General features: G+C 51.0%; 1 protein-coding gene across 1 annotated transcript in view; it reads left to right on the forward strand.

Annotated features, from left to right (window-relative positions):
- The window catches only part of SND1 (staphylococcal nuclease and tudor domain containing 1), a 490,888-nt gene that overhangs the window by 57,953 nt on the left and 415,429 nt on the right, over positions 1-17,506 (forward strand). Inside the window, exon 10 of the mRNA XM_084617794.1 lies at positions 9,533-9,646. Within this exon, the coding sequence (XP_084473920.1) occupies positions 9,533-9,646 (114 nt within the window). The remainder of the gene's footprint in view (positions 1-9,532; positions 9,647-17,506) is intronic.

Genomic DNA, 17,506 nt, shown 5'->3' on the forward strand with positions numbered 1-17,506 from the left:
GGTGATGCCGGCTCCTTGCATTTGGAAGATGCCCATCACTGTCTGATCTGGGAGCCCTTTAAGTTGGAAATGAATTAAATGAACCAAGGCAAGTGTCCCCACCCCTCCTTTCTCAGATCCGCCTCCTGGTCTGGGGCAGCTTTAGCTGGGGCTGGACTGACACCACTGAGTTGGGAATGGGTCTCTGCACAGAGATGTCTGCCTTGGGTTTGGCCTTCTTCCTTCTCCCCCCACTCCCCCCCCCCCCCCAGTTCTGCTGAACGTTTCCTGGTGTCTGTAGCAAATGAATCTCGGGAGGTGGAGGGAGGTTGGGGGCAGGCTGGGGCGAGTGGAGAAGAGTGTCAGACCTGTGTAATTCTACTGGGGTCCTCCCTGGTGTGTCAGAGCTGTTGAGGCTCGGGGTGAGCTGCCACAGGCAGGACTAGAGCTGGGTGACTCTGGCTAGGGCCTCACCCCTGTGCCCTTCAGCCTTCCGAGAGGCTCCTGGGTGCCAGCACTGGTTTGCCTAGGGAGCTCCCCTCGGGAGGGGCTGGCCCCATCCTTGCTTAGCTGGAAGCCCTGGGGAGGGAGGATGAGGGAGAGCTCTCCCTGTCTCTTTGGGTTAGGGGGAAAGCACATTAGCTTCACATCTGAAACTTGGCTTCCTGTAGCAGTGTGCTGGCTCTGCTGCCTTTCCCATGTCATTTCTGCTGATCACTGCTGTTTCTTACCATATGGTCCCCTGGGCGTGTGGCTGGCTTCCCCTCCCTCACTGCGCCAATTCCGAGAACTCGCCTGGTGTTCTTATAGAAGGTTTAATGTGTGCATGGCCAACAGCTCAGCTCTGATGCCACGAGAACAGTCCAGAGGGCTGGGAAGGCCCCGGAGTCTGGCCTCATCCAGGAGCACCCCAACTGAGGGCTCTGCTTAACTTGCATAGCCAGATGCTGGTGGCTGGTTGAGTGATGGCATCTGTAGTCAGGGCTCGGAGTGGTCTTAAAGCACTGGGTTGGAACTCAGGAGATGGGAGTTTTTCCCAGCTCTGCTGCTGACCTACAGGGTGACCACAGGCAGGTAATGCTCCCTGGACCTCCATGCCCCTCTGTAACATGGGGATATTTCCTCCCCACCCCCAGTCTTGTCTGTTAGACTGTAAATTGCTGGCTAGGGCACTGCATTCCCTGCTTTGCCGGTGACCTTGGCTAAGTTGCTTCCCCTCTGGCATTCCCCCCACTGTCTTGATTGAGACTGAGCTCACTGGGGCAGGGCCTGTCTCACTGTACCTCAGTGCCCCACGTGGTGCCCTACTCTTATCTGGGGTCTGTAGGCGTGGCTGCCGCACAAATCATGGGTCTCCCCGGTCCATATCTCTGGTAAAGGCGCTGTGCAAATGGTAGAACTCCACAGGCAGCATCTGGCCAGCTGCACTTCAGCTGCTCCTGGCTTAGCATGAAGCTCGGGCCCCTAAACTCGATGTGCCCCCGTTGCCTTCCTGTGTTCTTGCCTGGTAACACCAGCCTTCTCTTCTGCTCACATGCCACTTCAGCAGAAGTGTGCAGTCAGCGTTTCAGAAGCAAACTCTGGGAAGCCCCTGAGTGGCACCATTTTTGCAGTGTCAATTTTTGGTCCCTCTTTCCTCTCTGAGAATTGTAAGTGACAAGGAAAATCAGGACAAATGTCTGAGTGCTTTAAAGTGCAGGAGCTTAAATGGATGTTCGTCAGATGCGTCGCGCCTTGCGACCCTCCTACGGAAGGTGCTTTATAAACACTCATCAATCCTCCCAGTGCCCCGGAGAGGTAGCTAAGTACTTGCTGTCTCTCAGATGGGGGAACTGAGCTGGGGACAGAACCAGGTGGCTTCCCTGTGCTATAACTGCCAGACCACACCATACGCTCCTCCGCCTGGCATGAACCTTTCACATTTGAATGTTCATCGCAATGTCTGTGTAGCACACTAACGAAACCTGACATGATCAATGCTGCAAAAGCTGTTGGCTTGATTGCTTACGCCATCTCTGTGCTTGGCAGCCAGTTGAGCCCCTTGTTCCACTGACCGTAATGATGTCATGTAAGGGTTTTGGGGTGGGGGGAGAAAACCTTGCTTAGCTGACACTGTAGTATTGTGTTACAGGCAGTTCTTCAGACCATGGCAAATTGGCTTTGGATAATTTCAGATCCTGCTGCCATCGTGTTCAGATGATGGTACGAAAGTGAGAGTCCTGATTATTTTTTCGGTTCATTTGAGAAGCGTCAAGAGTTCTGACCCTAAATAATAGGTTTTAATTTGTCAGATAAACAGTGGGGTGTGTGGGAAGGAAAAGTAGCGGAAATAATCTCTAAAGGATTAAAGAGGCTATTTCTTCTGAGTACCCCTGTGCATATACTCAATTCGCAGCCTGAATGCACTGGGGGTCTGTCCTGTACAGAGCTGACTGTGTTATCAGCACTTAGTTTTTGGTGTGGAATGTATTTGCTACCAAGGCTATGCACTGAAGTGCCCATGTTGGGAAATGCAAAGTTGAGGTTGCTGAGGCGAAGCTTGCCTCTGCCCCTTGTGCACATGCCCTGCCATAGCTTTAATCATGTAAGCAGGCTGCTTCTCACTTTGAAGTGCGAAGGTAACTTGTCTGTGCTGGGATGTTCAGGGCAGCTGCCTTTAATTGCCATTCAGGAGATGAGAGCTTCTAGACTTGCTCCTCAGCAAATGTAGAGGGGCTAAATCTGCCAGCCCTGTTTTCTCTTGCTGTTATACTGAACATAGTCCTGAGATTTTGGGGTACCCTGAGGATTGATCTGGGTTGTGCATGCTGCCTTTTTGCATTTCCTGGCTTTAAGTGTTGGCATGTGCAACAGCAGCCTTCTGTTAATGGAGTTTTTATTCCTGGGGTTTTAAAAGGGAAATGGTGGAAGATAATAGGCTAGAGACCAGCAGCTCATTTGAGGTGCTCAGGGCTCTGATGGAGCTCTGCCTTTTTCCAGTCGTGTCCCGATGGGTCCCCCACATCAGCTGTTTGCTCCATGGCTATGGCAGCAGTCGTGCTGAGCAGCTGACGTGGAGCACCCATAGGGACTTGCATCTTGAAGAACTCGAGCTACTGCACAAGGGATGTTACTTCGCTTCACTGCACATCTGTTAAAGCCAATCTTAATCTGTTCTAACATTGATCTATTGTAGATGCAAATAAACCTAATACAACCATTAATCTCCTAAAGCACATGTTAATAGCACAGTTAAGACAGGTGCATTAAATAGCTGTGCCTCACTTGCTGTGACACCATAGTGCATGACCGTTACTACTACAAAGGGACAGGGCTCCCCACTGATTGTGCACCCATGGAGCCCTGCCTCATTCAGTATGCGAGTTTGCTCTAGATTTCGCTAACAGTTCGTCAAGGGATGCACACGTTTCCTTTGCAGAATGAAAACGGTTTTAAAAAGCAACAAAGCTGCCCATCTGCAAAGGAGACCCTCCAGACCTTGGCCAAATCTGACCCAACATTTTTTGGAACTTGCCAAGTCACATATCTCTACGGTCTGCCACATCTCAGCTCTGAGGATCAGGAATGATGGGTTCAGACAGTGATTGGAGTATCTTTCCCAGACCCAAGGAAGAGCTCTGTGTGGCTTGAAAGTTTTTCTCCAACAGAAGTTGGTCCAGTAAAAGTTACTTCACCCACCTTGTCTCCAATATCGTGGGAACAACACTTACACCTAGCCTTCTGGTCTTGTGATTAGTTAACTGCCATAGGCACTGACTTCCCCTCTTTCATGTGGATGCTCAGCCCCACCCCTTCCCTGCCCCCATTCCAACCCCTTCCCCAAAGTCCCTGTCCCAACTCCGCCCCCTGCCTGCCAATATTCCAACTCCATCCCCAAATCCCTGCCTCTTCCCCTGAGCGTGACACATTCCCGCTGCTCCCCCCCCTCCCGGAGCATGCTAAAGCTGCCAAACAACTGTTTGGTGGCGGTCAGGTGGGAAGCTCTGGGAGATAAGCGGAGGAGTGGGGACGTGACATGCTCAGTGCGGGAGAAGGTTGGGCAGCGGGGAGGGAAGCTTGGCTGCCGATGGGTGCAGAGCACCCACTAACTTTTCTCCATGGGTGCTCCAGCCCCGGAGCACCCACAGAATCGGTGCCCATGCATCTGCGATTTCAGTGTTTTCAAACCCCATGGCAATGAGGTTCTTGAAAGGAGTCACTTGTCTCCACCCACCAGTTAGAGCTGATTCCTTTGTGGGGCATTAATATTGTCTTAGCAGCTCTACTGGGGCCTCCATTTGAGCCTCTGGCAATCTTCTCCTTTGTGTCAAAAAACTGCCTTTCCTGTGGCAACAATGTTTGCGAGGAGGGTGGCTTTGTTACAGGCTTTGATGGCAGAACCCCCTTACATGCAGTTTTTAAAAGACAAAGTAACCCTGTGGCCGCGCACTACACTTTTATCTAAAGTAGCTTCCCAATTTCACTTGAACCAAGCAATATATTTACCATTGTTCTTTTCTGTTGCGTTCTACCCCAGACGAACAGCATCTTCACATGCTGGATGTCAGGTGAAGTTTAGCTTCCTATCTGGATAGGACCAAAGCTTTGTTTCTCATATGCAGACCCAAGGAAGGGTTAAGCAGTCTCGTCACAGCCTGTCTCCAGGTGGATAACTTCCTGTATTGTGACCGCACACAAGTAGCCCAAAGGGTAGGAGCTCATGCCCCGAGAGCCCAGGCAGTGTTGACAGAATTCCTAAGTGACATTCCTACAGTGGACGTTTGCAGGGCTGCCACTTGGTCCTCTGTGCGTACTTTTACAGACTGCTGTGCCATCCCTGCTGAGTGCAGAGCAGCTGCAAATGTTGGGAATGCAGTCCTTGTTTAAATGGACTCCATGCCCCACCTCCTGGGAGTACTGTTTGGGAGGCAGTAATGTAAAATGCACAGTTGTATTGACTCAAAGCAAAATGCCACCTACCTGTGACTGGTGTTCTTCGGGATGTATTCCACGACCCAGCCTCTGTCCCCTCTGCACTGGAGTCTGTGCTTCTGGTGGTTGATGCTGAGGGAACAGCGCTGCCATTACACCACCAGGGGAGGGGCTAGGACCGCATGGCAGGAGTGCTGCCCCATGGGCTGCTAGGTAACGTTCTTCGGCTGGGCGCACACACCCAAGCAGGATACATGGCTCTATCACTTCTTGAAGAACAACACTTGTAGGCAGGTAACTGTTTTGTCCTGCCAATCTCCTCCCTGCCACCCTTTACGAGAGAGAGTAGCTGGCACTCCGAATGGATGGTGTCTCCTCCAGTCGGTGATGGTGCTTGTGCCTGTGGCTGAATGGTGGACTCCCAGGTTTCTTCTGCCTGCCCCATGACTCCTTCCGAAGGGACTGCTACCTGTGCAGTGACCCCAGCCCCTACTGGCCGCGGAGCAGGAGACAAAGCGTGGGCCTCTGACTGACTCCCCCGCCTTGCATGGCTGACCGTGGTAACCGTGCTATTGCCATGGGTTCATTCATCCAGCTGCGGGGGAGGGCACCCGCTTGAGTGCGTATTGTCTAGCTTTTTGCAATGGGAGTTCCCCAGTACCCTTTGTTAACCACTGCAAGAGCCATTGACAGATTCTAGCTCAATTGCCATGGAAATCTGTCTGGTGTGGGGCATGCACTGGCATTTTATTACTGTAGTGCCAGGTGCGCCCAGAGCCCTGCTGTGCTGTGCGCGTGGCACACTCTTCAGGAGACAGTCCTTGTCCCAGTCCGAACAGATGAGCTGGGGTGGGGGTGTGGGTGTGAGCAGAGGCACGGTGGGGATGGACTTGCCCCCAGGCATGCTGCAAGTCAGTGGGAGAGCTGACAGTAAACCCAGACCTCCTGAGTCCTAGCTGTGCTGCTCCTGCTCTGAGCAGGAAGGACCCCCCGGGTACGTCTGCACTGGAATAAGACCTGTGGCACGGCCTTGGTAGCCCAGGTCAGCTGACTTGCACTCTCCAGGATTGCCATGCAAGGGTAAAAATGGCTGTGTAGCCGTTTAGGCTTGGGCTGGAACTGGGGTCTGGGACCCTCCTCCTCTTGGGATCCCAGGACTTGGGCTTCAGACAGAGCCCAAATGTCTACATGATAATTTTACAGCCTTGTGAGCCTGAGCCAGCTGATCTGGGCCAGCCGCCAGGAATGAATTGCTGTGTAGAGGTACCCCAGCGGCTACGCTGTCTTGGAGCTCCTGGTCGGTCAGTTACTTAGTGCACTGTGCTTTAGACTGACCGGCTCTGCTCTGAGGAGCTAACAGGTCAAGGTGAGTGGTGCTCAGGTACCCTGGTGGTGATGGACATAACCAGGGTGGAGCACTTGGGGGAGGGAAGGAGAGAGGGTGAGTGGGGAAGATGTAGAGCAATAAGGTCACAGGCTGCTGTGGTTAGCACAGTGCCTGGAAAGGGTCTGCAATAAAGGGAAGGGCTGGGGTCTCCTGCAGGGGGTGGAGGCCTGGTAGAGCGGGTCTAGGGGGATTTGGGTATAGAGCAGCTCAGCTCTGCAGGCCTGGCAGGTGAGGACAATGAGTGTGTTGGCTGGAGTGGTAGGTGGCTGTTCTGCAGTGTTGTGGCCGGCTTGGAAGCTGTGGGGTCAGAGGAGGAGCGAGCAGCTGCTGCAGCTGAGATCTAGCGAGAGGGGTTGGTGGGGGGGAATGGAGATGGGTAGGGAATAAAGCCATCAGGATGGAGCCATGGTGAAGGAGAGGTAGAGAGGCTCCTAAAGCACTGAGTCTGGTGGGTGGGGGTGCAGGGCAGTGAGCTGCTATACAATTTCTGTAAATTCAGTCCATCAGCATTTCTGCTACTGCAATTCCCTGGCAGTCTCTTTAACTACTCCACTAAGCTTCCATGGATCCAGAGAGCTAGGATCAGATTTCTCTTGCTTCAGGAAGCTGGATTGTGTCCTCCACCCCTTCCTTGGCTTCCTAGCCCTCTGCTTCCCACCCTCCGTCACCTTGCCAGGCTCTCAGAACTCTCCATGGACTCATTCCACTCTGCTTCTCTGCATTTGCATCCCCCTTGCTCTGCTCCTTCCGTCCTGGCCTCTGTGCCCCAACTCCTGCAGCTCTGCACACTTGGGGAATCATCGCTTGCTCATGCTGCCCTGTGTAGCTGGTGCTTTGCTCCCTGTACTCCTCCAGTCCCTCTAAGCCACCGAATTGTTTCCTCCATGTTCTGCTTCTAAACACTCTGTTCTCTAATTTCTGTCACTCCCTGCAAAGGCCTTCATGCTGCCGTGTGAAAGCTGCATGTTGTATATCAGAACACTAGGCTGCAGTTGTCCTGGGAAGGAGCTCGCAGAGTTCAGGGGAGCTCCTGCATGTCCCTCCTTTCTGGGCAATTTAAAAGCTGCTGGCTATTCTCTTGTATAGTAACTTATGGCAAAAACTGAATGCTAAGGTTGGAGGAGTTTGATCTGACTGCTCCAACCTGCCAGTAATGCAAGAGTCGGTCAGCATGCATATTAAATGATACATACTTCTAATGATCAAGGGCTGCATATACCTAAGCTAAGCAACTGCATGATCATATTGCTATAACCCTCATCACATCCCTTCCTTACAGTGTCTACTCCAGCCAGCATGTCCCATGTCAGTTCAGGTCAAGTACAGCTCATCTGGCTGTTCTCTAAGCTTCCTCACATACTTTTGGGCTCTGTAGAAATAGTGTGTGTGGTAACAATGTAATGCAGCTCAGGATTCTCCCTGCTAAATCAGACCTATAGCCCACTCAGCTTGGGGTCCTGCCTGCAATGCTGGCCTCTCCTGATGCTTCAGAGGAAGGTGAAAACACATGTATGTGCCTGGTCTGTTGTGCAATGTTGTATAGAGAGGGTGAGAACCCTTCCTGACCCCACAGCAATGTTTATGCCAAGAAGCATGAGACTTGATTACTCTCATCTTAGTATGCAGCCTGCTTCGGGGAGGGTTCTGTCAGCAAAACCAAAAAGCCAGGTCCCAGAAGGGGTTGAGACCATTGGTAGTAAAGCTCCCTGGAGGGCTGTTATCTCGGCTGAAGGAAGCCCAGACAATTCTTGGTGTCTGTTTTAATTTTGATTCCTATAATCTTATCCCTTTGACTAAGCACGTTTTGAGAAATTGATGTGCTTGCTGGGGCAAAAGAGCTGCGAGTTATGAAAGTCTGTTCCTTTTTATTTCTCTCCCATTCCCCATGTATATGTGGTAGAAGTGGCAAGGCTTTGGAGAACTCCAGATTCTGGGTGAGAAGGCTTGCAACTGTCTGCTCGCACACTTGCCCAAGGCACCTGGATTTCTTTAATTGATAAAATGTTAATTTTTATCAAGATGTGGGGGTGGCTGGGTAGATTTTTATGCTGGAACTTGGTAAATATTTGTGCCAGTTCTGCAAATCCCTTCTAGACATGCCTTAGCCTTGATGAAAATCACCTGAATTTTGCTGCAGTTTGGATCAGGTCAGATCTGTAATGTTGCATATGATAAAAATAGCTAAAAAAATTAAAATAAAAAGCCCTGCAGCATGCATGTCTCACTCTGGGCTGCTGGAATCCTGCCCCGCTTTGCCACCAGTCTTCCTAGTGTTCGGCTTGTTAGTTTGCTTTGGTCATCCATGGAAGCCCCAGCCTAGATGAGAGCCCCAATGTGTTAACCACTGTACGAGTACCTAAGAGACAGTCCTTGCCTTGCTCTGGCTGTGTTCCGCGCCCCCACCGCTCCACAAGTAAGCTCATCTCAAATACTGGTGTCCTCATGTGAGCTCTGTCTGTATTGATCTCATGGTACCTCAGGGCTTCGTTTCAGACGCCAGATCCTGTTGTGCTAGGCACTGTACATGCAGAGAGAGGAGTAGCGCAGCGTCCTGTAGGATCTTGGCTGCCGGCTTGGATTTGCTGTGTCGTATTTCCTGCTGTGAGAGACTCAAAGGTTGCCAGTGCCCGATGCTCTCCCAGTAGATTGGAGCAAAGCGTTCTTCCTCCCGATTGCCTTGCTGTGGGTGAGAAGTCTGGTGTCCGGCATTAATAGGAGAAGGGGCCAGTTCCCGAGGTGGCAGAGGTTTATACAGGGTCTTGGCCAACCCTGGCATTGTCATGCTTTTAAAGTGCCAGGGCTGTCCGCGTATGCTAGACCCATGGGCTGGCTGAGTTCCAGTCCTGTAGAACCAATAGCACAGCCAAATACTCAGGGCTCTCAGGTAGGAACACTGAACAGCAGGGCCACCTACTACTTCCTTTGTAACTCACCATCATGTTCCCTATGGCAATGAGAGTTTAGTGGAGCTTCTCAAAGCCTTTGGGGACTGTATTATGCCCAGTGTCACCCTCACCAGGCTTAGTGGCTGGACTGTGCTGCTGAGCACCTATAGGCTGAAGTGCCTGGGTTGAGGAAGGCCAGCGCTGGTTTTGGCGATGCTGGTGAGCTGGGTGCCTGGTGGGTTCACATGCGTGCTGGGACCAGCAGGCTGCTGGCCTTGTACCTGGGGGTTGGACGCAGCTGCGATGGATGTTGGACTCTTTGCTTGTGCACAACCAATATTCACCCCTGTATCTTCCTCCTCATCTCTAGGTGATGCAAGTGCTGAACGCAGATGCCATTGTGGTTAAGCTGAACTCTGGAGACTACAAAACCATACATCTGTCCAGTATCCGGCCACCTAGACTGGAAGGAGAAGGCACCCAGGTGAGGTTCCTTTGGTCCTGTGCCCTGTTTGCAGGCGAGGTAACTTATTTCTAGTTTAAAATAGGACTGAGGCTTGGGGAGGGGATGAATCGCTGAACAGCAGGATGGCTTCTGAGTTCGCCCATGACCCAGGGCAAAGACTCTGGCAGCTCCTGGCATATCCATTCTGAGAGGGTGTTGGCGTTCTGACTGCTAGTGTCGTGTGTGTGTGTGTGTGGGGAGGTAGATGCTGTACAGAAGATGTGACTGTTACCTAAAGCAGGTAGTCTTCTGAGCACCTGATGCAGAACCCCCACAGGAAGGGGTTCCAGCATGCCATATCCACTTGCTCTGGGGCAAGGTTTTCCATCACATTCAGTGTAAGCCTCCCTTTGCTCAACTTCGTCCTCTTTCTCATGGAGAAGGGTCTCTGCCTAGAGGGTAAAGCAAGAGGGCTTGGGAGTCAAGTGGGGGCTCCAATCCCAGCCCTGTTGCTTTCTGCATGACCTTGGGTGAGTGAATTGCCCCTTGCTGCCTGTGTCCGTCGTCGTGTTCCCCCCCCCCCCCCCCCGGCACACCTCTACAGGGGATCTGCCTACCTCACAGGGAGTCAGTTTGGTTTGTGAAGTGCTTTGAAACTCTGGGATGATAGATGCTACAGAATTGCCAAATATTATTTGAATGGTGCGAAAGGACTAGCCCAGGGTATGGTGACTATTAACAGGAAGCAGCCTGGAGTTCTCCTCGTGTTGAGAAAAACATACCCCTGGTAGTGTTATAAGCAGGTGTGTGCACAGTTCCAATGGACCCTGCTGTTCCAAAGTTCCTAGCTCCTTGCATGGCTTGTTTGTAGGGGTTCTATGCAAGCGATGGGTGCACCCAGAGAATCCCAGTCAGTTCAGTGACCAGTTCTTATTCCACTGCTGTTTCTAATATTTCTTCATTGAAAGATGAGAATTCCACGAAAGATTGCAGAGAGGGAACTGAGTGAGAACATGTTAAATCCTCCTGGTTTTTCCTCCTTCCTTCCTCTTGCTCAGCAGGGTGCCTGTCCTCAGGGCTATGGAAACAGTTTCTTCAACTGGGAGGGAGGCGGGGATGAGATTATTGCTTAACTGGGGGGAAAATGATCGTGTCTCAAGAACAGCTGGTTGAAGGTGAACCTGAGCAAAACAGAGATGATGCTGGGGGGTAGAGGAAAGTATTTTGAGGAATTGGCCATGATGCAGTCTCCTTTGAAGGGTCACACCCCCACTTGCTCAATTAAGTCTAGTCTAGGAGTTCTTTTGGATTCCTTGCTGATGCAGAGTTCTCACATCACAGCAGCTGAGTGATGCTTTCTATCCTCTCTGGTTGGCTGGGAGTCCCCCATCCCATTCTGGTAGGTGAAAACCTGGGTCAGTTGTTCATGCCTGTCACAGTTCAGCTGGACTACAGCAAGGCATGAAACCTTCCACACTTAGGAAACTCCAACTAGTAGTAACTCAGCGACGTATGCTACCACAAATGTATCTCACCTGTCCTGTGCGCTCTACACTGGCTTCTCCTTGAACTTCAAATCAAGTGCAAGGTCTTGGTCATTACCTTCAAAATGCTCCATGGTCTGAGCCCAGGATACTGAAGGAAGAGGTTGACTGTGGTTCTCTGGCCTAGTGGAATGCCCTGCAATACGAGTGAAGCTCGTCTGTGTGGGAGACAGAACCTTCCCTGGCATGGTCTGAGACTGAAAGGAAATTCCCCAGGAGCTAAGGACCATCACAAACTTCACTACCTTTCAATCCAAGGGCAAGGCCCATTTCTTTGACTTGCCTTCTCTGATACAAACACAGCAACAGGTGCGCTCATATCAAAAACCAAAACAAACTACCAAAGCACACACTCCACTGCACGTGCTTCTGCCCTTGGGGAGAGGATTAGAGAACGAACCCCGCGTGACAGATGTGTAGCGGTGTGGCTTAATACACCAGTGGAAGGAGCTCAGATACTAGTGATGAGAGCAGTATAAAACATACCAATGCAAATAGGACAAATGTCCCCACTGAGACAATCCCATTTCAGTGCAATTCTAGTTATGCCTTCCTGTGCAGCCTCTTCTCTGCTTTAGGATGTGTTCTTTGTGATCTTCTCTCTAGTAAAAGGGTTACAGCACCCACAGCCATACTTAGATTTGATTTTAGCACTGCAGAAGGTTGCCTGTGAAGTGCCACAGAGATGGAGCTCTGTGTAAGCATTACGCTTAAGAGCAGTGCTGTAGCCAGGGCTGGCAAAGTGCTCATTATCAGTGCCTGAAAACGAGGTTTTGGAACTCTCCACGATACCCCTTGGGCTGGAGCGTCTCTTATTGTTCCCAGCCCAATGGTTTTGAGAATTCCAAGAAGGCCCCGGTTTAGTGACAGGCTTTTTGAGACCTTGGGCAGATTTCAAACTCTCTTGTTTTCTGAGTGAATGTCTTAAAACATCAGACTCACGTGGACTCGTTAATCAGAGCAAGGTGTTGACCTCTGATTTCCCAAAGACCTCAGCATCAGGATTTTTACATGTTACACTGTGCACACCCAGTCCAGTTTCCGCTCTTTTAACCTATCTCCATTTGAGGCCTCTTGTCATTTAAGCATGAACTGTATCCACAACACTGTGCGCTGAACCGTAGCACTTCAATATTAATGTGAAGGCACTGAAATTCACACAAACAGCTGTGCATCCTCAGAGCTTGCTGCTTAACCCATGCTGTTTCAAGGCACTGGAGTTGGTTCTGATCCTGCCTCTGGCGCAGAATGACTCTGTTCCCTGTCTGTAAAATGTTAGGGCTGTGGTGGTGGGGGCCCTAGATTCTGCCCTGTTTCCCCCTTGTTGCATCTTATCTGCAATTGGCCTGTAAGTTCCTGGGAGCAAGGGTCATGTCTTTTATATTATAGTAGCTCCCAAGGGCCTCACAGTAAACTCTAAATTCCAAATGCATTTAGTGCTTGTAGCTGAATTTGGTCACCTATTCACATGGCTGTTCTGATTCTCTAGCGACGAGCCCACAAGGAATTTTTTGTGGGGGTTTATTCCATAGTATAATGCTGCATTAAGGTTAAGACGCAGCATGCTTGAAAGTTAAGATTTTGTTTTCCTGTAGTAGCCTCTGCTCTGCCTACGCTGACTGATCTGTGAGGTGTGAAGTCAATGTTGTGTGGTGCAATTAGGGGAGCCCTACCTGGCCTCGTTACCCACACACATATAAAGGCAAACAAGCAACAACATCCAAAATCCTACATGTGTTTAGCGGGTGGAGTTGGGGTTGCTGTGGGAACCAGCACTTGGAAATTCCTGACTTCTGTAATGTTGCATTAATTTGTATGCATGGAATCGTGAATAACTTCCAAGATTAGATGGTTCCTCCTGCTGTTTCCTTTGCGCCCTGGTGAACTGAGCATCCCATTTACATTGCAGGAGGGAAATGTGGCCAGGTTAGAGGGCTTGGAGTGCTAGGAGCTGACTGGCGGGGGAGCTCACTTTTCATCGATCACACAGCCAGTAGGGACCATTTTGGCCAGCGTGTCTGACCTGCTGTGTGACACGGGCCATAGAACTTCCTCACGGCAGTTCCTAGAGCAGTTCTTTCAGAAGCTTCCAACCTTGATTTAAAAATGGTCAGTGATGGAGAATTCACCATGACCCTTGATGTTGGCCTTGCCTTGTTGCCCTGTCCCAGGGTAGCACTGGTGACAGGTGGCATCGTGACAGCCCCAGTGCCCTGCAGAACTGTCCTGTGCGGTAGCCCCTGAGGCCGTGTGGCAGTACCTTGCTGAGCAGCCAGTGCTGCTGCTCTGAGCAGCATGTGTAGTGTCCTTCTTAAGTAGCCTGCTTTCCCCTCGGCTTCCCAGAAGACCAGCAGAACGGTTACATCCTGGCAGCGTTGCCAGCTCTAGGCTTTGCCTTTGTATGAATTTGAAAATTATATTTCCTCGCTTAAAGTACCATGTGCGCCAGAGCACAGGGGTTAATGACTTTCCACTCTTCTGGGACACTGTCCTCGCCTCCTTCATCTCTACTTGGTCTGCAGATGATTGAAGTTTACTGCTGAGGTGACCTTCTAAATGTACCCCTTGCAGCCCTGAAATCAAGGTCCGTGATCAAATGCAGTATTCTCTCCCCACCGTCAGGGCTCAGATTCAGTTGTCCTATCCCTCAGGCAGCATTGTGCTGCCACTTCCCTTCAAAGTGCTTGGGTGTGTTTTTTGTTTAGCCACAGAGGCTGGAGTTGCAACCAGCTGTGTGTTTGGGAAATGCAGTGTCCTACACAGTGGCACACGTGTGCTGATCTCTGGAGCACTGGCCTGATACAGGAGTTTGGGGCCAGCAGTACGCACTGTTCTCAGATGGGAGGCTCCATTTGAAACAAGCATGGGCTGACATGATCACAAAGGTTGCATCTATGTGCTGTGTGTATGGTTAAAAACATGCCACAAGAACGGAAACCGCCTCCTGCTCTCACCCAGTGTGCTGACCCTTTCCTGGCTTCTGACAGCAATGCGGTAGTGGTCTTGTCCCTAACCGTATGACTTCATACATTGTACAACTGCAGAGTAGACCATGGGATTCTGAGATAAGTCCACATGAGCAAACACCTGTTTCAACCTTTGTGCTCTAATGATCACTGCATCCAGGTGTGTAAAACAACCAACGTCCCGGGTCTGAATCGCCATCTAGCCAGGACATGGCTGAGTCCCCTACGTGTCCATCCGATTTGCTTTCCCACAATTGACGTTCTTTAGCTGCAGCCAAGTAGCCCTTGAACTTCAATCTGTTCCCATCTGCTTGGGCCTACTGCTTCCTTCCTACCTCTGATGCTGGCCTGGACCGCTGAGAGCAGGTAGCCTCTATTTGGTGCTCCTCCTTAGGTCCCTCTGTAAAACTCCCTTCAAGGCCCACGAGGGCTAACCCATGTCATAAAGGGCTGTTAGCTGCCTCGTCCTCTGGGTCACCAGGCCCATGTCTTTGTTTAGATGGTACGCTGCTCAGGCTGAGGTCCCCAAACTCTTTGCCCCATTTGAATGAAGTATTGCCAGCACCCTAGACAGCATGGAGGGTGCCAGTTTGAAGAGAAAACTGGTGCCCTCGCATGCACTGTGTGTGTGAGGTCACGCTGCACGGAGAACACCATTTCCTCCACAGTATGACCTTGTATATATGGTTAGGGTGAGATCACACTGGGTGGAGGATGCCATTTCATGGAGCAGAATGGCACCCACCATGCATCCTGGCCTTGGATGCACCATACATGCAAGTTCAAGGGGTGTGGCGCAAACGGACGTGCTTCGCACTTGAGGGATTGTGCCCCACCTTAGGGGAACTGCTGTGTAAGGGCTGGGGCTCAGTCTGTGGTGTGCTGTAGTGAGCAGCATTTCAGCGTGCTCTGTAAATAGCAGGTTTTCAGGAAACTCCTCTCATTCTTGGTGTAAGCTGCAGGTCACACCTGTTTGCCAGAAGCTGGGATTGGGTGATGGGATGATCACTTGATTGCCTGTTCTGTTCATTCCCTCTGGGGCACCTGGCATTGGCCACTGTCGGCAGACAGGATACTGGGCCAGATGGACCTTTGGTCTGACCTAGTGTGGCCGCTCTTATGTTCTTGTCATCTAGCTCCAGTCGGAAGGCATAGGGCCATTCATGGCTCAACTGGATTGTTTATTAATAGACTGTAGGCTCTTTGGGGCAGAAACCATTGTTCAGCATGTGTAGCGCTACCAGGACAGTGGGGCCTCCGTGCAGCCGATGGATTTGGGGAGCCTCCTGTAGTAGAAGTAAATGAAATCTATATAGCTTTTTCAAATCACTGATCCTGAAGCTGTGGCCTCTGAGCTCCAGCTCTGTGCAGGGCAAGCCAGCACATCCAGTTACTGGCCGGGAGCAGGAGGCTAGAATGAGTGAACGCTGGAGCAGCTTGCTCCCTATGCAATGTCACTGGGAGCCTCATGCCTACAGAGATGACTAATTTCCAATAACTCTGAGCCTGGGCTGCAGGGTTCTGACTGTGGTTGCTGCATTTAAAGACATGGCCATTTCAAAGGGGGATTGTTTACCGGAGGGGGTGTGTGTGTGTGCGGGTTCTGGTTATCACTTCTCTGGATGCTTTCTTTGGGAGGGGGGGCTCTGAGATAACTTTGATCCTCCTCTGCCTTGCAGTGCTGGCGCCTACTGGAGCCTACTGGAAAGTGACAGTCATAGCAGTTAGAGACGGGGAAATACCTGTCTGGCCCGTGCATCTATCCCCATGGGCTGGGAAAGTTCTCCACAGTGCATTCTCCAAGGCTTTGATCTGATTGTTTTAAGTGCCTTGAGCAGTGGGGCTTTAGCGCTTATCCCTGGAGACCCTCCACAGCCTCCTGCATCTTGTTGTAAGGGAAACTTCCTGGGTATTTCATCCTGTAGCTCCTGGTGGTGCTGATTTGGGTGTCTGGTCCGCTCCCACTACAGGGTGGGCTGTTACCACTTTCCTCCCTGCTAAGGTCAGAGCCATGTCTAGCTGAGCTCACTGTTTCTATTAAATCCCTCCAGCTTTGGTTTTCTCCACTGCTATTCTCTGAACTCCCCTTTGCCTGCTTCTCGCTGGTGTTTCAAAGTGACTGCTGGTTTAGGAGCCAGGTGCCCCTGTGAGAGTCGGTATTCTCCCTGCCCTGTGAGGAGTTTCTGCATATGCAGCTGAAATTGCATGGGCTTCTAGGCCCTATCTCTGTCAGCGTAACCTCTAATTTGCAGCAGCACATCAGGTGACTGCACGGAAAATGTCGTTCACATCTCTGCTTTGGGTTAGTTCTGCCCCAGCTGCATTAGCTCGCATTTGCACAGGTTGAATCTCATTTATTTCCTACCCATATTTTTTTACGTTTCTGACTTCTCTAGCCTCCGTGGTGCTTGCATGGCTGCCTAGTTACCTGTGAATGAAATTAATGGGGTGTTTACCCCCTCCTTCCAGGTCGTTAACGCTAAATAAGGTGGGACCTCAGCCAGGTCCTTGTGGTGCCCCTCTGGCCACCTACACTAATTGGCTGTTGCCCTTTATCATTACATTTTCAGCCCTTTAGTCAGAATGCAGCCCACGTGACCAGCCCTCATAAATGTCATTTTAAGATAATGCTGTAGCAGTTGCTGTGCTAGAATCTAGACATTAAATCCTCCCTGGCGACGGGCACAGTAGAAGACCCTGAATGGAATGGAGTTCAGTAATTCTCTCCAAATAGCATCAGGTTTCTCTTAAGTGCTCAGAGGGTGCTCTACACTGGACAGAACACGTGGTCCCTGCCTGCAGGAGTCTGCAACATAAACTGGCAACATGTGGCCCAGATGAGGCTGCTAACCATCTATTCTATGGGGTGACAGCAACTTTCAGTGATGGGGCTAGCGTGTTTTCTGACAGGATGTGAATGCACCTCCCCTGCCATGAGTTTGCCAGGTGAGGTACTCTGGCTTCATTTCAATTTTAAAAAGTTGGTGGGTTGCTCGTGCTTTCAAGACTGGGGAAGCTTTCAAAGCCACTGACCGTAACTGGCATCCCCAGTATGTATGTGCCGGGGTGGGCTGTTGCAGGCTACACACTTCCTCTGTCTCCCCATCTCCACTTGGCGGTTAGTCTTAGCATCCTGCCCCTGCAGTGATGCAGCCTGCTGACCAGAATGCCCTGTCCCCTCTGAGCAGAGCTTTGGTACCTCTTCCGTATCTCACTTGGCAGCAAATGCAAGACGCTCAATTTTGGCTGGGAGGGCCTCCCCGCAGAGCAGGTCCTAGAGCTACTGGCTTGCATCTTCTGGAGTAGGCTGGAACTACAGGCTGGCTAGCACTCTTGGGCAGTATGTTTCTATTGTGGAAGCTCCTATAATGGTCTAGGTGCTGCCCAGC

The sequence above is a fragment of the Lepidochelys olivacea genome, assembly GCF_965140295.1.
Source record: "Lepidochelys olivacea isolate rLepOli2 genome assembly, chromosome: 1".
NCBI lineage: Eukaryota > Metazoa > Chordata > Testudines > Cheloniidae > Lepidochelys > Lepidochelys olivacea.